The sequence below is a fragment of the Hyperolius riggenbachi genome, chromosome 2 (genome assembly GCF_040937935.1).
Source record: "Hyperolius riggenbachi isolate aHypRig1 chromosome 2, aHypRig1.pri, whole genome shotgun sequence".
Taxonomy (NCBI): Eukaryota; Metazoa; Chordata; class Amphibia; order Anura; family Hyperoliidae; genus Hyperolius; species Hyperolius riggenbachi.
The window spans coordinates 230828181-230850588 of record NC_090647.1 but is presented as its reverse complement, the minus strand read 5'-3'; the positions used below and the strand labels follow the sequence as shown (position 1 = coordinate 230850588).

Genomic DNA, 22408 nt, shown 5'->3' with positions numbered 1-22408 from the left:
TGCTGGACCCTATCCTCCCCTCTCCTGTGTCAGACACTAACCTCCCCCTTCCTGTGTGTGACACTAATCTCCCCTCTCCTCTGCCAGGCATTAACCTCTCCAGCTGCCATCAAATTAGCTGTATGGTCAACGAGTTAATACCCAATTACCTAGAAATCTAGCAAAAACAAAGGCCCACTGCAGCGTTTGTTCATTTTGTCAACAGCATTGTTTTGTTTCTATTTGCCATTTTTAGCCTACTACTGAAAATATATACATTTTCTATACAGCATTGAAAGAAAATAACATTAGTCCTTAAACAATATATATGCTGAAGTGCAAACCCAAAGTCCAATTATCTTTCGAAAAATCAAATCCCAAAGTCTAAAATATGATCAGTACAGAAGTGGAAAGAAAACCTAAATTTTTGATGAAAACTGGCATAGCTATTTCACAATACAATGTTAAACATTTTGTATACTATATCCAGATAGGCTGTCCCAAGCATGCCAGAAAATTTCAAACATGCTTACTTGCAGCCATGAAAGTGCATATTGGTTGGTGAACACCACATTTAGAACTTCCTTTGCAGTGAAAATATGTAGTTTAAGCGCACTTTTTCCCCCCTCACCCCATTTGCGGGCTAGTCCTTGACTTTTTGTATAAAGGTGCCTAACCGCAACAGCTGGTTTTTTCACATAAATGTTTGGATTTCCTTTTCAGACGAATGCTTTAACCACTATCACAGCAGTAATATACGGTCTAGAGCAAAGTTAATAAAAGAGAAAAATAAAAGCAAAGTGCTTACCTCTAGATGGCATTTGCAGAGGTTGGGTGGAGGATGTTGATGAGGTGACAGAAGGACTTTGCAATACCTGATGTGATGGCTTTTGCAAAACTGAAGGTGTGTCTTTTGTACTACCAGTACATTTAGAATCCTGATCTTCAGGTTCAGCTTTAAGAGGATGTTTCTCTTCCATATCTGAAGTATTTGAAGCATTGAAACTAAAGCCAAACAATGTTCCAGCTCCTGAAGAATTCCCAAAGGTAAATGCCTTTTTCTCAGTTCCGAATATATTCTTCACCACTTCAGACCCAAATACAAACTTTGGTGGAGACACCACATTTTTTGGAGTTTTCTCAGTTGAACTTGCTAAATCAGACTTTTCAGGAGAAGTGGTTGTCAGAACAGGTAGTTCAGTTTTCTCTTTGGTCGTTTCTTCCAAAATAGCCACAGCAGCCTTTCCACATGGTGAAGCCTTAGGAGTTATAACTCGAGCAGAAAATGGAGTCAACAAAATGTCTTTTGACTGTGAAAACTTTGCCTCTTCAAATATTTCTTTAAACAGATCAGCAACTTCCTGAAGTTTAAACCGTACAGCAAATAATTCAACTTTTTCTTCACCTTCAGCATAGTCCAGTGCCGTCCACACCCAGGCCCTCTCAGCACCTTTCATAGGTTCTAGGTGCTTGTCTTTTGTAATTCGATGGTTGGCACACAATTTTAAAACTTGATCTCTTCTCATCACTATTCGAGCAGCTTTGCTTTCATAGTTCTGTAAGATCTTTAAATCTCCAATTCCCCGCTCTTTCCACTGATTTGTAGTTTTATCAAACCTATAAAGCTTTGCCCTGTGGCAGAAGAGAGTCTGCTCATTTTCTTCTCCACTGGTGACTTCGACTAAATCTGGCAAGGGCACAACCGGTTCAAAGTACTGGCCATCACGTTCTTCTTCCTGTGTCACGTCAGACTCCTCATCAGTACCAACAGAAACTCTGCTCTGGTTTAACTTGGTTGGAGACTTTGCTGGACTTGAGGCTGGCTGAAAACTAAAATTAAAACCTACAGTAGATTCACCAAATCTAAAAAGATTTCTGTCTGGACTACTTGCCAAAGGAGATGCATATACAGAATCATCCAAATTACCTTCCAGAGATCCTGCCCGCATGTCATACGTATCCCACTCATAAGTAGGATCTGAACAGTCACTTGATTTTTTTATTAGGCTTTCAATAGTGCTCTGATTGGTATCCTCTTCAGCAGTCTTACTGTGGTCTGTTAAAAAGGTTTTGAGATCTTTAAGGCCACTTTTCATTTCTTCTGCTTTCTTTATCAAGTGCGCAGTCCTTCCTGTATCTACAAGCTTATGGGGAGTCTGCAGAGGTATATCCAACAAGAGACGCTGGCACTCTTCAAACTTGTATTTAAAATCCTCACCTTGCTCAGGTGTTTTAAACTTTGCAGCTAACTGTTCTAATCTTGCATCTCCATCAGAAAAGTCATTAGCCATCCACATCCAGGCACGGTCAGATCCAGATAGAGGTTTGAGATTCATGGTGGTTGTTATCCAGTGGTTTGCACATACCTTCAGGACTTGCTCCCGTCTCATAAGAATTCGTAGTTTTCCATTAACTTCATTCTTGAGAATCTTTAACATACCAACTCCACGCTCCTTCCACTGACCTGTTTCAGCATCAAATCTGTACAATTTCACCCGCTGAGAATAAAGCATTTTCTCCTCTTCTTCTCCAGTTACAAGATCAACTTTATCAGGAAGCTGCACAACAGGCTCAAAATGGATGTCATCGCGATCCTCTGTTCTGTATAGATCCTCTCCACATTCTTGTTCTGCAGGGGTATTGGTCTTGTCAATTTGATCACTTTTGGACACAAATAATTTTTCCCCAGCTCCAGAAAAACCTTTAAAATCTGGATCTTTTCTACCAAAGGCAAACCCTTCTGAAGAATTAGCTAGATCAGCAAAAGAAAAGCTATTAGCAGTATTAGCAAAAACCTCACCGCTTTCATTTTGCTTGCTTTCCTCAGACTTCAGTTTTGTTTCAGATGATGCACCCATGCTTTCTTCAGAAGCCGGTTTTGTGAGGGGAGTAGCTTCCTTCCCTTGCTCAGCTTTACTTGGCTCTGCAGTACCAAACTTAAATGAAGTAGCACTGAATGGCATAGTAAAACTAAAACCATCTTTAGAAGATTTTGTTTCTCCACTTGTAGTTGGAGTTTTAAATGAGAATGCTGGTGTTTCATCCGTTGTTCCAAACTTAACATCTTTTCCAGAGAAATTGCATTTAAACCCAGTGGGAGGTGGTCCAGAAGATTCTGAAGTACCTGCTTTAAATCCAAATGTAAAACCCTGTTTAGGATCTGGTTTTAAATCTGGTTTTAGATCAGTTGTCACTTTGTCAGCTGTTGCAGCAGGATTAGCAGTAAGGCAAGCAACACATGTAACTGCTGAAGCCTCATTTCTTACAAGGCAGACAGTACAATCCCACTGTCCCTCCTTTCGTGAAAACATTGATGCCAAACTTTCACTTTCAGGTTTCCTTTGCAAAAAGTCAGAGTTCTGAGCTGGTTTAAGATCTGGCTTTAGAACACTTGAAGCTTTGTCACCTGTTGCAGTTGGGTTAGCAGTAAGGCAAGCAGCACATGTGGCTGCCGAAGCCTCATTTCTTACAAGGCAGACTGTACAATCCCATTCTCCCTTCTTTCGGGAAAACATTGATGCCAAACTTTCACTTTCAGGTTTCCTTTGCAAAAACCCAGAGTTCTGAGCTGGTTTAAGATCTGGCTTTAGATCAGTTTTGTCACCTGTTGCAGCTGGGTTAGCAGCAAGGCAAGCAGCACATGTGGCTGCTGCAGCCTTATTTCTGATGAGGCAGACTCCACAATCCCACTGTCCTTCCTTTCGTGAAAACATTGATGCCAAACTTTCATTTCCAGGTTTGCTTTGCAAAACCCCAGGGGTCTGAGCTGGAGGACCAGTTGATGGAGACGACTTGGGGCTATTACAGGCAACACATTTTGTAGCATTTGCTTGATTGCGAACCAAACATGTAGTACAATCCCACTGTCCTTCCTTTTTTCCAAAGACAGAACCCAAATCTTTTTGTGCACAGTCTCCAGCTGAAACAAACTTAAAAGATGAAGCAGATGAAGCTGTAGTCTGCACACTTTCAGATGTTTTTGGAGCTTGACATGCAATACACTTAGTTGCAGAAGGCTCATTTCTTATTAAACACACGTCACAATCCCACTGTCCTTGTTTCTTGATAAAGTCTGTGCCTAATGCAGTAGGCTGTGAAACTGTGATATTCTTAAATCCAGTAACAGTAGTTGGACTTGCTGACCCACTAATAGTAGTGCTGTTTGTGCGTAGTGCATGACAGTGAACACACTGTTTTTTTGCTGGTTCGTTCATGGCAGAGCATTTTCGGCACACCCATTGCTCTTTACCCTTTACAAGCTGTCCAGCAGCAGAAGATTTCCCAGTTAAGGTGTCCACATTAAATGTGAAAGCTGATGCAGACAAGCCTAGAGAACTAGATCCAGTTTTTATTGTTTTTGCATCCTGTGTTAAAGAAAAACTGTGTGGGATCTTTGCTTCTGCCTTTTCAGAGACCTTGTCCGCTTCAGAATTGGTGTCTTGGGCTAAAAGCAATTTTTGGGCTTCTTCAAACTTGGCTTTGAAAAGGGCAGCTTCTTCGGAGGTCTTGAAACGAATTGCAAGCTGTTCTGGTTTTGGCTTTTCATCAGCATAGTCATGTGCATACCAAACATAGGATCTGTCACTTGAGGAGAGGGGTTTAAGTTTCATATCTGTAGTTATTAAATGGTTTGCACAAATCTTTAGCACTTGCTCTCGTCTCATGAGTAGGCGTATCTTACCAGACACGCAGTGTCTCAAGATCTTAACATTTCCGATTCCCCTCTCTTTCCATTCCTTAGTGTCTGTATCAAAGCGGAAAAGTTTTGCTCTGTTGCAAAACATCTCCTCCTCATCCTCTTCACCAGTCTTCACCTCAATTTTCTCTGGTAATGGTACTACAGGCTCAAAATGTGGCCCTTCTTCTTCAGCTACATATTCACTTCCTGCGTCTGACTCATGACTTTGGTTATGATCTCTTGATTGGGGCACAAATGTTGGAGGAACAAATGTTGATTTGGCTGAACCTTGGAAACCAAAAACGCTGTCACTTTGAGCAAAGCTTGTACCACTCCTATCCTGCCCTGAATTTATGCCCTCCGTGATGTTATTTAAAAAGCTTTTTTCTCCAAACCTAAACATGTTTCTGGCATCGGCGTTTGGCTCAAAACCTGTCGACTTTATTCCTTGATCAGCAATTGGTTTATCAGATGTTAGGAGCCTTAACAGACACTCACTACCAATACTAGGTTGAGCTACACCTTGATTGGAGGTAAACGTGAAATCCCCATCATTTGATTTGAAGTTTGAATTAAATTTAAAGGTCGATGCTGGGGTTGACTGTAACGATGCTGCGAAAGATTTTGATCCATCACTCGGCATAGGCTGAGCAAAGCTGTTTTTTCCAAAGTCTGATTTGGTGGTCTGAGCTCCCGGAGTTGGTTTTGTGAAATACCCTGGCTCAGGTAGTGCAGGATTTGCAGTGTTTTGAGTCAAACCGTAGTTATAGTACTCATCGGTTTGTGGAGACAAAATATTCGTAGCAGGCGATTCAAATCTTAGGGAAGAACCACACATTGCTGTGTTCTGAACCGGTGGTGTATGCATGGCGTACATATGCTGCTGAGTTGCCATTCTATTCACTGGATACACAGCAGTCTGTGGAAAGGGAAAAAAAAAGAAAAGAAAAAAAAGATTTAGTTTTACAGCACAGTTCTTTCCGCTAAAGCACAACATTAGTTTGACATCAAGAGGCCCTAATTCACCTTTTTGGATGATTACTGTTAGACTAGATGAATTCAGGATTACACAATAACATGTTCTATGCACAAATAGTATATATAGTATAGAGCTACCAGCAGAGTGCAGTGTTCTCAGAATTTTTTCCCAGCTGGGTTGTATGAAAAAAGTAGCCAGCTGGGTTGGTGCGGACAGCAGGTGGTAGTTGGTGAGAAGAGAAACTTCAACTGAGGCCCGGTGCACACCAAAACCCGCTAGCAGATCCGCAAAATGCTAGCAGATTTTTAAATGCTTTTTTAAAATTTTTACGAGGCGTTTTGCTAGCGTTTTGCGGATTGCTGCTGCGGATTTAAGTGTAGCATATTTCATATATTGTTACAGTAAAGCTGTTACTGAACAGCTTCTGTAACAAAACCGCCTGGCAAACTGCTCTGATCTGCCATTTTTCAGAACGGTTTGCGTTTTTCCTATACTTAACATTGAGGCAGAAACGCATCCGCAATCAAAAACATGCCTCACCCCGGGAGGATTTGTTTTTGCAAACCGCCTCCCGCTGTGGTGTGCACAACCCCATTGAAATACATTACCCTAGCGTATCTGCAGCCGCAAGCAGCTGCAAAAACGCTCAAAAAGCCGCTCGGTTTGCCACAGCCCTGAAAGGCCACCAAATATTCCACACCAGTTTAAATGCAACTTTTCACCATCAAACCTAGCACAACACACACAGGCTAGTTCCACAGATCAAACCACTCGGTTCCACTGCAGGGGACAAGCACTGCTTTACCAATCTGAGCCCCAGCAGAAGCATGGGCTCCCAATGGATTGCAACAGGGGAGAGAGAATACTCATTGGTTCACGGAGTGGCAATTCCAATGTGAAGACCAAACTACTACTGTCAGGGCTCCTATCTGTATACCAGAACTTGTCCCTGCAGTGGACCCAAGCGGCAGTGCATGCGCAGTGGTGGAACAGAGAGGTAGGAGCCACGGCCACTTCAATTGAAAGGTAGAACTGATGCTTGGTGTTTGTGCCGGGTGTTTACCTAAATTAGCCGTGCAGTGTCTGCTAGGGAGAACATTGGAGTGGAAGTCGCTTCACACGGAGCTATGGCCTGGACCCTTCCTACTTTCTCTCCTGAGAGAGATTATCTCTTAGCAGAATTGTAGCTGCAATGCTGGCCACAAAGTTCCATTCTGCTCAGTGTGTAATGATGAACTTACTCTTCCCACACCTTCCCCACTGAGCCCAGCCTACAGTAAGAAATTGCATGTGGGAAGGGTAACTGCTTTACTAGACAGAGCAGGAAGCACCTAAACAGGAATAGATGAGGAGAGCTTTGAGTTGTAGCTTAAAGGGAACCTGTACTGAGTAAAAGTATTTAAAATAAACACATGAGGTAACTTCAAATGAACATTGCATAGTTACCTTGCCATCAGTTCCTCTCAGAAGCTCACCATTTTCTTCTTACAGTGATCCCTTCCAGTTCTGACAACATTTTGTCAGAACTGAAATATATCAGTTGCTGTCAGTTATATATCAGTTGCTGTCAGTTATAGCTGAGTGGACAACTGAAGTGCCCGGTAATGTCCATGTTTCCTTATGGCTCACATGGGCGATGTTACAGTTTAACAGTGTGCTGACCAGAAAGCTGTTATGGGGTAAGGGCCATTTTCAAAATGGTGGACGGAGAATTCCCTTGATCACAGTGAACAAATAGGACGCGGGAGAGGAGAAAGATTGAGGCGTAGACTACACGGGAGGTAAGTGACTTGTGTATGTTTATTTTGACTTTTAATTTTCAGTTCTGGTTTTCTTTAAGTGCTGGCCACAAAGATTTAATCTCTTGGCAGCACAGGGGTGATGTGCAGGGTAAGCTCTGTGCCAAGACTAAAATGTGCCCCTGTCCAGCTCCTCCCAAATTACCTCGTGTGAGCAATGAGATAAGGAGTGTGGACAGAATACAGACCTGCTGTTCAGTTCAGCCCAGCAGTATTTGATATTGACACAGGAAGTCAATATAGCAAATTCAGTAAGGCAATAATAAATGGAAAAATGGTTTGTGAGTAATACACAAAACTTGGCTCTTTCCTACTTATGATGCATTCCATACAACATGCAACAGTACTGTGATGGTTTCTTATTTTTCCCCCCTCGATGCTATATATAATCCAAGCAGCTAAAAACTGGGCGATAAACATTCGTGTCTCCAAGTGCTCCAGAAGATGGGTGGCTCCATACTATGCACTTTGCCTTTTGGAGGCAGCATACCTTTATCAGTGGAACAGCACTTGAACGAGGGGACAGGGAAGGCTCAATAGGATCCATAGCATTCTCTATCTACAGGTAAATATCTGATAGTGTTAAAGCTCTCCTATTTATCAATTACTCCATAAAAAGATAAAAGCAGCTTGACAAAAAGGGAGATACCCTCAAAACAGCAGTCTGTTGCTGAAACAACTTATCTTATGAGGTCATTGATAAATAAAAGAACTTTAATACTTTTTTTTGCAGATGCTTTGATGACTGGACTGGCTCTGAGAGGTACATGAGCCAGGGTGAGGCATGCAGTGATTTACTCTTAAAGGGATACTTAAGTCTAAAAAAAATAAAATAAATGATTTTTACTCACCTGGGGCATCCCTCAGCCCCCTGAAGCTGTATGGTGCCCTTGCAGCCTCGCTCCGATCCTCCTGTCCCCGCCGGCGGCTACTTCCGGGTTCGGTGACAGGCTGGGAATGTGAGTGATTCTCCGCGTTCCCAGCCGCTATATCACCCTCTATGCTGCTATAGCGTATATGTTATACGCTATAGCAGCATTGAGGGTGATATAGCAGCTGGGAACACGGAGAATCACTCGCGTTCCCAGCCTGTCGCCAAACCTGGAAGTAGCCGCCGGCGGGGACAGGAGGATCGGAGCAAGGCTGCGAGGGCACCATACAGCTTCAGGGGGCTGAGAGATGCCCAAGGTGAGTAAAAATCATTTTTTTTTAGACTTAAGTATCCCTTTAAGCCACAAGGGTGCTTACACACTTATTGGGCCTAATAAAACATGGTACATCCATATAAACCGCAAACGCAACAGTGCAGTAAAAGCAAAAAAAAGAAAGAAAATTGGCTATGCAGATACAGTCATGTATATCACTGTATGCAGATACATGACAGTCATGTATCACTGTGTTCACCTAAAGCTAAACTTTAAGCTATAAAAAACAAAAACAAAACAAAACTGTATATCCCATTACAGTCAAATGCAGAAGCAGTCCCCTCTCCGCAGCATATTTCAAACACATTTTTCTAGACTGACCAAGAAAGGGACAGCAGCGGAGAAGCACAGCTTATAACAGAACTTATAATTATAATCTAATAATATAAATTATCTGATATTACCTATGATGGAAGCTACATATCAAAATCATCATTTAATCACAAGAAGAAGTTGCTTTTTTTTTTTATTTTTATTTTTTTTTATTCTTCAGTGTCTGCTTACAAATCTGCTAACTGGTACTTCTACTAGACTATAAGTCGACCCCAATATTTGGCCGTCTTAACCAGTTCACCCCCAAGGGTTTTTATCCTAACGGACCAGAGCAATTTTCAGTTGTCAGCGCTCCTCCCTTTTATTCCCTAATAACTTTATTACTACTTATCACAAGAAAATGATCTATACCTCGTTTTTTTCGCCACCAATTAGGCTTTCTGTGGATAGTACATTTTGCTAAGAATTTTTTTATTCTAAATGCATTTTAATGAGAAAAACAGAAAAAAAAAGAAAAAAAAATCATTATTTCTCAGTGTTCAGCCTTTATAGTTTTAAAATTAAACATTCTCCTGTGGATAAAACAAACACGTTTTATTTGCCCAGTGGTCCCGATAATTAAACCGTTTAGATTATGTCCCTACCACAATGTATGGCGACAGTATATTATTTTGAAATATAAGTGGTTATTTTTCTGTTTGTTCTGGCCATAATTACAAGCCCCTATGTAATAAATTAAAATTAATTTTCCCCCATAAAATATAGAATAAAAAAAGCTGAGTCCCTAAGGCAACTATTTATTTATTTTTTTTAAGCTGATTTTTTTTTTTTACAAGTGTTTTTTTTGGGGGGGAGGGTTGGAAGTGTAATTTTATTAATGATGTGTATATACTTGAAAATGTATGTATTTTGTAAGTGTAATATACTTTTTGGCCACAAGATGGCGCTGGTGAACACTCATAGGACGTGTTCACTTTTTTTTTTTTTTTTTACACACTTTATTAAACTGTTACATTTCCTGTTTATGTGAATGGACGCAGCCGCTGTTCGCGGTCACGTCCATTCACTCCAGGCACTGCGATTGGGTAGAGGACTGTTCAGTCCTCTTCCCCAATCGCCCAGCACGGGATCCCGACGGTAATGGCGGCGGTAGCGGCGGACACACGGCGGTAGCAGCAGCGGGAATGCGCGACGTATTAAAACGTCATGTTGCTGTTAATAGCGGTAAGCATGACGTTTTAATACGTTAGGATGGCGGTAAATGGTTAAAGTGAACCTCCGGACTAAAATGCTACTCAGCAGAACTGAAAAGGTTTGGTGTTTCTTTAACAGTTTTACAGCATCAGAACTTTGTTTTTCTTACCAAAGCATCATTTTTAGCTGCATTTTTAGCTATGCTCCACCCATCAAAGAAAAAAAGCCCGGGCTTTTTTCCCCTGATGCTGTGCAGAGCATGTTGGGATTTCTTATGTTGTTATTCACGTTGCCTAGCAACTGGGAGAGGTGATCAGCACACAGGACAGTTGTAATTGTGTCTCATGCTCCATCTCACCTCCTTTCAACGAAAAAGATGGCTGCCATCATCAAATCAAACATTTGCCTGTTCTTTCAAAACAGTGTGGGTAAGAGATTATATTACCTATCTATTTTAATTAACATAACTAATGTAACTTAATGACAGTATGTTTGTTTAGGCTGGAGTTCCTCTTTAAGCAGGAATTTTTTACTGCCTAAAATATAAGTCGACCCAGGAAAGTTACTCGCCGCACTTGGGGACTAGGAGGGGTTAACAGCTGCATTGCAAAAAAAAAAAAAAAAAAAGTAATGCAGCTGCATTACTTTTTTTTTTTTTTGCAATGCAGCTGTTAACCCCTCCTAGTCCCCAAGTACGGCGAGTTAACCCTTCCATATCTCCAAATGCAACCAAAAACCCTACAGGTCCCCATGTACAGTTTTTAACCCTTCATGGTCCCCAAATGCAGCCAAATTAACACTTTTATAACATAATACACTGTTTTAATAAATGGCAAGCCTTAGTAATGCTGCCTCCTGAATTTAAAGAGTAAGGTAATATTTTTAAATGTATTTTTATCCCTTTTAGAAATAGCATTATGAATAGGAAAGGTACTAAGACAATAAAATCATGAGTAACATGCTGCCCCCAGGATACAACACCATAAGGCGAACACGGCGAATCCAGCGCTGTAAACTTCGGCGCAGCAGCGCAGGAGACTTGGCCGCAGCCGGCGCGGCCATAATAGGAACTACGGCTATAGCAGGCACAGGGAGTAACTTCAGCGCCGTCAGAAGACTGAGCTAAAGTTGCTTTCAAAACAATAATTCGGCTTTCAGCAGTAGCTGGAAGCCGAATTATTTCATTCCCCACTATCCATGGCGGCCTGGAGGGGGAATAGTAATTAACACGGCCCGGACTTGTGCGGCAGCAGGATCAGACATATACCGGCTGTGTCCTGCGCCCAAGTCTCCAGCGCCGATACCTCTCGTACGCCCATAAGGGGAGTCGCCGAGTTCTTTCTAGGTGCCCATCAAGAGTTTCTGCCTCTCTTTCCCAGTTATGTGCTATTGCACCGGCACACTGATTGGGGGAGCAGACTGACATTTTTAACGTGACAGGCAACTACATCCTGTCACCCACGTTACAGCATCTCTGGTGGTTAGCGGGGTGCCACCGATGTCTTTTTCAATGTTTAAAGAGAACCCAAGGCGGGGTTCTCACAACAAAATCCCCATACAGAGGCTAGCTCTGCCTATAGAGCCCAGCCTCTGTTGCTAATCAGATCCCCCCTAAATCCCCCATGTGCTCAGTCAGACCCCATAAATTACAGCCGCGCTGTGCGGCTGTGTTTACCTTTCTAACTTCAGTCTCGGCGCTCCCCCCGCCTCCTGCAGAGCTCCGTCCCCGCCTGCGTCCCTTCCCTCCAATCAGCGGGGAGGGAAGGGACGCGGGCGGGACCGGAGCAATGCAGGAGGCGGGGGAGAGCGGAGACTGACGTTCTAAAGGTAAACACAGCCGCTGCTGACAGGCTGCGTGTCGGCAGCGCGACTGTCATTTATGGGGTATTGCCGAGCGCAGGGTGGGGGGGTTTCAGGGGGATTCTGATTATCAACAGAGGCTGGGCTCTATAGGCAGACCCAGCCTCTGTATGTTGATTTCATTGTGAGAACCCTGCCTCTGGTTGTCTTTAAGTCTGCCCGCCTCTCTCCTCCCTGTTCTTATGTGCAAACTTTTCCCGTTCTTATGGGCAGAGTTATTGCAGCGGAAAGCACATACCGAATCTATCGCAGGCCGCCGCTTCATCTCTTCCGAGTTGCTCCCGTACAGTTCCACAGTCAGCTCCCAATGATGTCATCGAGAGTTGACAGAGAGACTAATGCACGCAAGCCACTCGGAAGAGATGAAGCGGCGCCCGGCGGTGGAATCGTTATGCATTTTCAGCTGCAATAACTCTGCATATAAGAACAGGGGAGAGACTGACACATAAGAACTAGGGGGTTTGGGGAAGAGTTAAACATTGAAAAAGACATCAGCGGCACCCCACGCTAACCCCCAAAGGTGCTGTAACATGAGTGATAGGATGTAATTACTTGTGAGGTTACAATGATCAATCGGCTCCCCCATCATCCCACAAGTCATAAATTTAGGTCTCAAATACAAGTCGACCCCCTCCAACTTTACTTAGACCTAAATATCTCGACTTATAGTCGAGGATATACGGTATGTGTGACTGGTACCTTTGGTAATCAATACAGGATGTTCAAAAGATTAACACTGCAAAAACTATAACTGAATTCATGTCCCGATCAGAATGTAATATTAGCGTTTAATGACATGCTTAGTAATTAGTTACTTAAAATATACCTGAAAGTGAAAGTAAAAAGTTCAATACTTACCTCAGTAGAGGAAAAGCCTATAGATAATCCAGGCTTCCTCCATCTTGCTTGAAGTTATACTCTCCCCCCCCCCCCCCCCCCCAACGGGTGAGGGGATTCCCATACACCTAACCTGAGGTGAAACCCACACCACCTCACAGTTTTAGAGTGCATGAGGTTTTTCAACAAGAGAGCAACCGTCTCCAGGATTGCTGGCATGCCTGACTGGAGTCAGGTATAAGACACTCCACCTGCTTTAAGTGGTCGGTTGCCCCGTGTGCAACCCACCTTTGTGAGTATTCCCTTTTCTGAACACCTATACCTACCCATTCATCTGTGACATACTGCACAATTTGGGCTCCCGTTGTCTCTGCGTTTCTTCTCCTAGTACCATTTACCATCTTGCTTGGGCTCGCCGTTTCAGCCCAGAGACCCTCATTCCACTAGTAGAGATGTACCGAACAGTTCCCCAGCGAACGGTTCCAGGCGAACTTTGGGGGTTCGCGTTCGCCTGCACCGGGCAAACTTTTGCGGAAGTTTGATTCGCCCCATAATGCACTATGAGGGTCAACTTTGACCCTCTGCATCACAGTCAGCAGGCACATTGTAGCCATTCAGGCTACACTAAGCCCTGGAGCCCCACCCCCCCCCTTATATAAGGCAGGGTCCGACTCGTGTGCCTGCTAGAGATGAAAGGGACAGCTGCTGCAGACTTTCTCCTAGGGACAGATTAGTTAGGTTCTAGGCTGCTTTGCTTGCTCCTGACTGATTATTATTGCTTTTAAAGCACCCAGCAACAGCTCTTTTCAGAGCTCATCCTGTACATATTTTTTTTTTCCTGTGTGTCAAACTGACACTTTTGTTGCATGCACAGCCTTGCTAATTGATATTGTGTGTGCCACTGCCAGCAGCCCAGCACATTCAGTGACTACCTGTGTGTGTGACAGGGAGCTGCACATTGTACTACCCAGTACTGCATATACCCCAGTACCTGTTGTGTTTACTTAACCCACCTCATCACTGCATATACCTAGCTTTGTGTTGAGTGAACCTGGCTCACTGCATCTAACTACCTGTTGTGTTGAGTGAACCCACCTGGCCACCTCACTGCATCTAACTACCTGTTGTGTTGAGTGAGAACCCACCTCACTGCATCTTAAGTACCTTTACTGTTCAGTGAACCCAGCTCACTGCATCTTAAGTACCTTTACTGTTCAGTGAACCAAGCTCACTGCATCTTAAGTACCTTTACTGTTCAGTGAACCCAGCTCACTGCATCTAACTACTCAGTACCTGTTGTGTTTACTTAACCCACCTCATCACTGCAAATACCTAGCTTTGTGTTCAGTGAACCCAGCTCACTGCATCTTACTACCTGTTGTGTTGAGTGAGAACCCACCTCACTGCATCTTAAGTACCTTTACTGTTCAGTGAACCCAGCTTACTGCATCTTAAGTACCTTTACTGTTCAGTGAACCCAGCTCACTGCATCTTAAGTACCTTTACTGTTCAGTGAACCCAGCTCACTGCATCTTAAGTACCTTTACTGTTCAGTGAACCCACCTCACTGCATCTTAAGTACCTTTACTGTTCAGTGAACCCAGCTCACTGCATCTTAAGTACCTTTACTGTTCAGTGAACCCAGCTCATTGCATCTAACTACCTGTTGTGTTGAGTGAGAACCCACCTCACTGCATCTTAAGTACCTTTACTGTTCAGTGAACCAAGCTCACTGCATCTTAAGTACCTTTACTGTTCAGTGAACCCAGCTCACTGCATCTAACTACTCAGTACCTGTTGTGTTTACTTAACCCACCTCATCACTGCAAATACCTAGCTTTGTGTTCAGTGAACCCAGCTCACTGCATCTTACTACCTGTTGTGTTGAGTGAGAACCCACCTCACTGCATCTTAAGTACCTTTACTGTTCAGTGAACCCAGCTTACTGCATCTTAAGTACCTTTACTGTTCAGTGAACCCAGCTCACTGCATCTTAAGTACCTTTACTGTTCAGTGAACCCAGCTCACTGCATCTTAAGTACCTTTACTGTTCAGTGAACCCACCTCACTGCATCTTAAGTACCTTTACTGTTCAGTGAACCCAGCTCACTGCATCTTAAGTACCTTTACTGTTCAGTGAACCCAGCTCATTGCATCTAACTACCTGTTGTGTTGAGTGAGAACCCACCTCACTGCATCTTAAGTACCTTTACTGTTCAGTGAACCAAGCTCACTGCATCTTAAGTACCTTTACTGTTCAGTGAACCCAGCTCACTGCATCTAACTACTCAGTACCTGTTGTGTTTACTTAACCCACCTCATCACTGCAAATACCTAGCTTTGTGTTCAGTGAACCCAGCTCACTGCATCTTACTACCTGTTGTGTTGAGTGAGAACCCACCTCACTGCATCTTAAGTACCTTTACTGTTCAGTGAACCCAGCTTACTGCATCTTAAGTACCTTTACTGTTCAGTGAACCCAGCTCACTGCATCTTAAGTACCTTTACTGTTCAGTGAACCCAGCTCACTGCATCTTAAGTACCTTTACTGTTCAGTGAACCCACCTCACTGCATCTTAAGTACCTTTACTGTTCAGTGAACCCAGCTCACTGCATCTAACTACCTGTTGTGTTGAGTGAACCCACCTCACTGCATATACCTAGCATACCCCCCGAGATGGACAAAATGGACAAAACCAGGTAGAGGAAGAGGTAGAGGCAGACCCAGAGGAAGGCCTACAGGCACTGCTGTGATTTCGTGCGGACCTGGCCCAAAATACAGTGCTCAGAAGAAGGCACGTGCCCTCACTTCCCAAAATCGTGAGGAGGTGCTTGATTATTTAACACAGAACACCTCATCTCCCGCAGCCACCAGCGCTACAACAAGCACCACATCCGCTGCATTTGACACTTCGCAGGAGTTATTTGGTGGTGGTGAAATCACTGATTCCCAGCCACTACTGCAACAACAACAAGAAGACGCAGGTACACCACCTCATACGTCTGAGTTAGGTGGCGATAGTATGGACGGATACCACGTATGTTCCCGGTAGAGGAGATGACCAGGGGGACAGTTCAGAGGAGGAGTCAGAGAGGAGTAGGAGGAGACGACTCCATGATGGAAGCTGAGGGAGCTCGTCCTCAGAAACAGCTGGGGGCAGTGTCCGGCACCATGTATCGCCAGCTATGGCCAGCCAGCCAACATGCCCTTCAACGTCAGCTGCTGATGCCACCGTAGCGCCATCACCCCAGGAGGGCTCAGCGGTTTGGAAATTTTTTCACGTGTGTGTCTCAGATCGGAGCAAAGCCATCTGTTGTCTCTGCCAGCAAAAATTTAACGGTGGAAAGGCCAACTCTCACGTAGGGACAAGTGCCTTACGAAGGCACCTGGAGAGAAGGCACAAACAGCTATGGCAAGAACACCTGAGGAAAAGCAGCACCCCTCAAAAGACAAGCCACCCTCCTTCTCCTCTTCCTCCTTCAGGTGCATCGTCTTTATCCACTTTCTCCCTTGCACCTTCACAGCCACCCTCCTCCACACCACCTCTTTCCTTCAGCGGTTCCTTCTCCTCTGCCCACAGCAGTACCCAGCTGTCCGTGAAGGAAGTATTTGAGCGGAAGAAGCAAATGTCTGCCAGGCACCCTCTTGCCCAGCGTCTGACAGCTGGCGTGGCGGAACTATTAGCTCGCCAGCTATTACCATACAAGCTGGTGGAGTAGGAGGCTTTCCGTAAGTTTGTGGCCATTGGTTCACCGCAGTGGAAGATACCAGGCCGCAATTATTTTTCACAAAAGGCCATACCCAAACTGTACCGTGCAGTTGAGAGGCAAGTGGTGTCATCTCTGGCACACAGCGTTGGGTCAAGGGTCCACCTGACCACGGATGCCTGGTCTGCCAAGCACGGGCAGGGCCACTACATTACATACACAGCCCATTGGGTCAACCTGGTGACCAATAGCAGCAAGCAGGGAGTACGTGGCTGCGCAGCGGACCGACTTGTCACACCTCCACAGCTTGCAGGCAGGCCTCCAGCCACCTCCTCTCCACCTGCTACCACCGCTTCGCTGTCATCATCCTCCTCGGCTGGTGCCGCGATCTCCTCTCCAGCGACACAGCCCCAGCACCCCAGGGCCTATGCTGCATGCCAGGTACGACGGTGTCACGCAGTGTTAGACATGTCTTGCCTGAAAGCGGAGAGTCACACTGGAGCAGCTCTCCTGGCTGCTCTTAACAAACAGGTGGAGCAATCGCTGACCCCGCACAAGCTTGAGATCGGCAACGTGGTGTGTGACAATGGCAGCAATCTCATTGCTGCGTTGAATTTGGGAAAGCTGACACACATGCCCTGCATGGCACATGTGCTGAATCTGGTCGTGCAAAGATTTGTGTCCAAGTACCCAGGCTTAGAAGACGTCCTGAAGCAGGCCAAGAAGTTGTGTGGGCATTTCAGGCGCTCTTACAAGGCCATGGCACGCTTTGCGGACATTCAGCGTAGAAACAACTTGCCGGTGAGACGCCTGATTTGCGATAGCCCGACCCGCTGGAATTCCACCCTGCTGATGTTCTCTCGCCTGCTAGACCAGGAGAAAGCCGTCACCCAGTACCTGTATCATTACAGTACAAGGACACAATCTGGGAGGATGGGGATGTTGTGGCCCAACAACTGGACACTGATGCGAAATGCATGCAGGGTCATGGAGCCCTTTGAGGAGGTGACTAAAGTGGTGAGTCGCGATGAGGGCACTATCAGCGACTTGATCCCCTACGCCTACTTCCTGGAGCGTGCCGTGCGTAGAGTGGTGGATACAGCTGTGGAGGAGCGTGAACGAGAAGAGTTACGGCAGCAAGAGTCGTGGGAGCCATTTACACCCGAACCCGATGTTCCCACAACACCTGTGGCAGCACAGATGGGGGAGGAGGAGGAGGAGGAAGAAGAGGAGTCGTGTGGGGAAGGAGAGGAGTCAGACTCTGATGATGGGGATGATGAGGAAGGTGTTTCTGTGGAGGAGGAAGAGGCGGCGGAAGAAGAACAACCGCGGCAGCCGCCACAGGGGGCTTCTGCTGCTCCACATTCCCGTGGTATTGTTCGTGGCTGGGGGGAGGAAGAGGAGTTGCGTCCCATCACTGAGGAAGAGCCAGAGGAGATGGAGAGTACGTCTGCATCCAGCTTTGTGCAGATGTCCTCTTTCATGTTGTCCAGCCTGTTGAGGGACCCCCGTATCAAAAAACAAGTCGAATGACCTGCACTGGGTGGCCACGCTACTAGACCCTCGGTACAGGCACAAAGTGGCGGACCTGTTAACAACTCAAAAGAAGGCGGAAAGGATGCAGCACTTGCAGAACAAGCTGTCGATGATGCTTTACAATGCGTTTAAGGGTGATGTGGCTGCACAACGCAATCAATGTACCACTGGCAGTAACCCTCCTCCTCCCAAGTCCACGCAGGCTAGGACAGGACGCTCCAGCGATCTCAGGGTGATGTCAGACATGCAGACGTTTTTTAGTCCAACTCCTCACCATAGTCCTTTCGGATCCACCCTCCAACGCCTGGACCGGCAAGTAGCCGACTACCTGGCCTTGAGTGTGGATGTAGACACTGCGAAAAGCGACGATGAACCCTTGGACTACTGGTTGCGCAGGGTTGACCTGTGGCCAGAGCTGTCTCAATTTGCCATACAACTTCTCTCTTGCCCTGCCGCAAGCGTCCTGTCAGAAAGGACCTTCAGTGCAGCTGGAGGCATAGTTACTGAGAAGAGAAGTCGCCTAAGTCATGACAGTGTTCAGTACCTGACCTTTATCAAAATGAATGAGGAATGGATCCCGGAGGGCTACTGCACGACCGAAGACTAAGTCAGTCCCCACACACAGCATCTCTGCCTGCAGGCCGCTTGCCTTCTCCGCCACCACCAACAGGGTCCAGGACTCTAGGCGGATTCCTGAATTTTTAAGGCCGCTGCTAGCAGCGGCCGCTACACTAATTTTTCTGGTGCGTGTACATGCCTGCCTAATTTTTCTGGCTGCACTGCGGGCGGCTGCAACAAAAATCAAAAAGGCATGTACATGTGCCCATCCCCCTTCGTGATCATTACCTTGCCGCGGTGAAGGGGCTTGCGTATCACAATGAAGCAATGACCGCCGGCTATTTGAGTGTCTCGGGTGGGGGTGGCACACAAAAGATAATAAGGTCGTTGCTTCATTGTGGTCAGACCAAATTTGATCAGCTGGACAGTCACTGTTCTATCATTGAGCTACCACAGCCCGGCGACCATATGGGCTTGAAAACGCCACGGCCTACACTCTGGCCACGGTGCGCACCACTCCAGCACGGCCGTCACTACGCAAACAGCTGTTTGCGGTGCGTTACACAGTGAGTTTGGTGTGTCAGTGTGAAGCAGAACTCTAATTACACTCCCTAATGGATGTATACCCATGCAAGATGTTTGAAAGCACGTTAGGCCTGCAATTTAGCATTCAATGTGATTTCTGCCCTTAAAACGCTGCTTTGCGTCAAATCCAGATTTTTCCCTGGGACTTTGGACATGTATCTCACTCCGCTATGCCCCCCTCCAGGTGTTAGACCCTTTGAAACATCTTTTCCATCACTTTTGTGGCCAGCATAATTTTTTCAATTTTCAAAGTTCGCCTCCCCATTGAAGTCTATTGCGGTTCGCGAACCGAACCTTCCGCGAAGGTTCGCGAACCGAAAATCGGAGGTTCGCGACATCTCTATCCACTAGGGCTTGTCTTAATAAGTTTTAGTGGTTCCGCTCCAGAGTGCAGGCGCAGAACAAAGCCGCTAGTGCATAACATTTTCACAGATAGGATCGTGGCCTCGAAGAGGATGGTCCTGGCGACCAGTGGTTAGCTCAAGAAGCATAGTAGAAGTCTCTGTAGAGTCCAGAGGCTTCTCTGTACTGAGTTAAGTATCTATTTTTCATTCTAAATCCCAGGTTTGCTTTAATTTTGTGACAGATTTTCTTTAAACTGATTTAAAAACATCACTGTTTAGCAATGTAGTCATGTGTACCAAAGAGCATACCTTTGTCGGAGTAACATTTGCAACTGGTCTGAGTAATTGTTGAGGATTGTAAACTGGTGACTGCACATAGTAGGATGGGTGTGCTGTTGTAGAAACTGCAATAGAAAGAAAAACACATTTTACAGATATAGGTGTGTGTAGGTAGGTGCGTGTATGTGTTTCATTTGTGCCTTCATCTAACAGGATATACGTTTGCAGCTAGAATGGCTACAGATAAGGAATGCATTGAGTTTGAGGATACTTGAAAGTAATTTACAACAGCCTCTGAAGACATAGCAATACATGCAGCAATGTGTAAAGACCTATCATTTACCTATGAAGCTGTAATTTACAGGTGATAGTGGGTACTTGAGGGGGGGGGGGGATCTCTTTTCATTAAGGGGTAAATGTTGCAATGTGCATAAAAATGCCCATAAACTGGAGTGGAATAGTCACTCCAACTACCAGAACTCTGCACGAGTAGGCAGGCTCACTGCCTACCTTCTTATAGAACCTTACCAGGGAGACCTTTGAAAAGAACAAAATCCCCCATGAGACATACTTACCTAAAACCTGTCAGTTTAATAATACCTACTACAAGTTACAGCTTCATAAGGAAAAAAAAAAGTCATTTGCTGTGCATGGACAAACATACAACTTATTTGAAGGTCTACAAATGCATGTTACACTTTTACATATTTAAAAAAAAACAAAAAACTAACAACAACTAAAAATAAGAACACACCTGTCAATGGGACATCATAATAGCCCTGGGTTAAATGATAACCTTCAGCGGCTGCATCAGGAGGAAATCCTTCCGCAGGCCATCGCTGCGAAGACATGTTGGCGTTTGAATTATTCATCCTCAGTTCATGAACTTCTTTCTGCAAAATGAACAGATGTGTTTTAAGTGCCATCATAGAATACACCATTGATTTTTAATAATATACATGAATGCCAAAACAACCTTTAACAGCTTTTGAAAAACCTTTCAGGCATATGTAAAAGGGACTCTGAACAATTATTAAAATCAAAATCAGGACTCTGCTGGCCTCCCCCGCCATCTTCCTGGCCTCTTCCATGGACATGGTCCCGCTGTCCGGTCATCCGCTGACTTCCAAGCAAGTCGCCCGTGTGCACTACCGAAGCGTGTGCGCCCTGCCATCAGACCGGGCGCCATCAGCCTCCTGCACATGCGCGGGAGACTGACGGTGCCCAGCGTGAGCACGCGGCGGGCTTGCTTTGGGAGCGTGCACGAGAGACTTGCTTGGAAGTCGCCGGATTAACCGGACCAGACAGTGGGACCAAGAAAATGGCCAGGAAGACGCTGGGCGACCTTGCGGGCTACAGCGGGATGGAGGAAGCCCCAGGTAAGTCCCAATTTTGATTTTAAGAACAGCTCAGAGTACCTTTAAAAACGTATAACAAATTTGATTGTCTGCATTGAATAAATCAAATTAATATACGTACTTATAACAGTATGTCTTCATTGTCATTTCTCTAGTTCCTACTGATTTTATCTTTCTTTTGTCAATTATGTCAGTACTATGCTCTGATGTCAGAGCAGAGGTGGCTATATTTTTCTTGAATCCTCCTGTTCAGTCTGTCACGAGAAGCTGGTAACATTCAAGCAGGAGCTGTTTCTTTTCAGTTCTTTGTACCAGTTACATCTGACATCAGACTTGAGGAAAAGATCTCAAAAACAAATGTGTACTTAAACTACACTTCAACTGCATGCCTCATCCATTTCCTTACCAAGGCAATTTAAAGAGGGACTGTAACCAAGGATTATGGCCTCGTTCACATCAATTAGCACAGATGGCCGTACGATCGTACGCCCATCTGCGCTGCTAATTCTAATCATTACAGTGAATAGATCAGAGCTGCGATTCCTTAAAAATGCATGCCACCGTGCGATAGTGCCAGGGCCGTTTCTTGCCCTGTTCAGCCAGTTCTGCTGAACGGGGTGCCGATGAGAGTGACAGATTGGGGGGCGCCAGGCCGTCCCTGTGGCCGCCGCCGCTGCTTCCCCCCTCCCCTCCCTCCTTGCCTCACTCAGACCTCGATCAGGCGGCGACCAATCGTGCGGGTGCTAGGACCCAGCGCCTGCACTGATATGCGGAAGTGACATCACTTCCGCATATAGAGCGGGTGCGTCTGGCGCCCGCTCATACTGGTCGGGGCGCCGCTGATCCTGAGGTCTGCAAGGTGAGGGGGGAGTGGCGGCTGGGGGGCTCCCTGTCCCCCACTGCCTAAAGGGACTCCCTGTCCCCCACTGCCTAAAGGGACTCCCTGTCCCCCACTGCCTAAAGGGACTCCCTGTCCCCCACTGCCTAAAGGGACTCCCTGTCCCCCACTGCCTAAAGGGACTCCCTGTCCCCCACTGCCTAAAGGGACTCCCTGTCCCCCACTTCCTAAAGGGACTCCCTGTCCCTCACTTCCTAAAGGGACTCCCTGTCCCTCACTTCCTAAAGGGACTCCCTGTCCCTCACTTCCTAAAGGGACTCCCTGTCCCTCACTTCCTAAAGGGACTCCCTGTCCCTCACTTCCTAAAGGGACTCCCTGTCCCTCACTTCCCAAATTTT

The 22408-nt window shown here is 45.6% G+C and overlaps 1 protein-coding gene across 2 annotated transcripts in view; it reads right to left on the bottom strand.

The window, feature by feature from the left end:
• LOC137546186 (E3 SUMO-protein ligase RanBP2-like) overlaps positions 1–22408 on the bottom strand; it is a 152951-nt gene that overhangs the window by 56968 nt on the left and 73575 nt on the right. For both annotated transcript variants that reach the window (XM_068268292.1, XM_068268291.1), the window contains exons 18-20: positions 20569–20707; positions 19845–19939; positions 788–5576 (exon numbers count right to left, since the gene is read on the bottom strand). In XM_068268292.1, the coding sequence (XP_068124393.1) occupies positions 788–5576; positions 19845–19939; positions 20569–20707 (5023 nt within the window). The remainder of the gene's footprint in view (positions 1–787; positions 5577–19844; positions 19940–20568; positions 20708–22408) is intronic.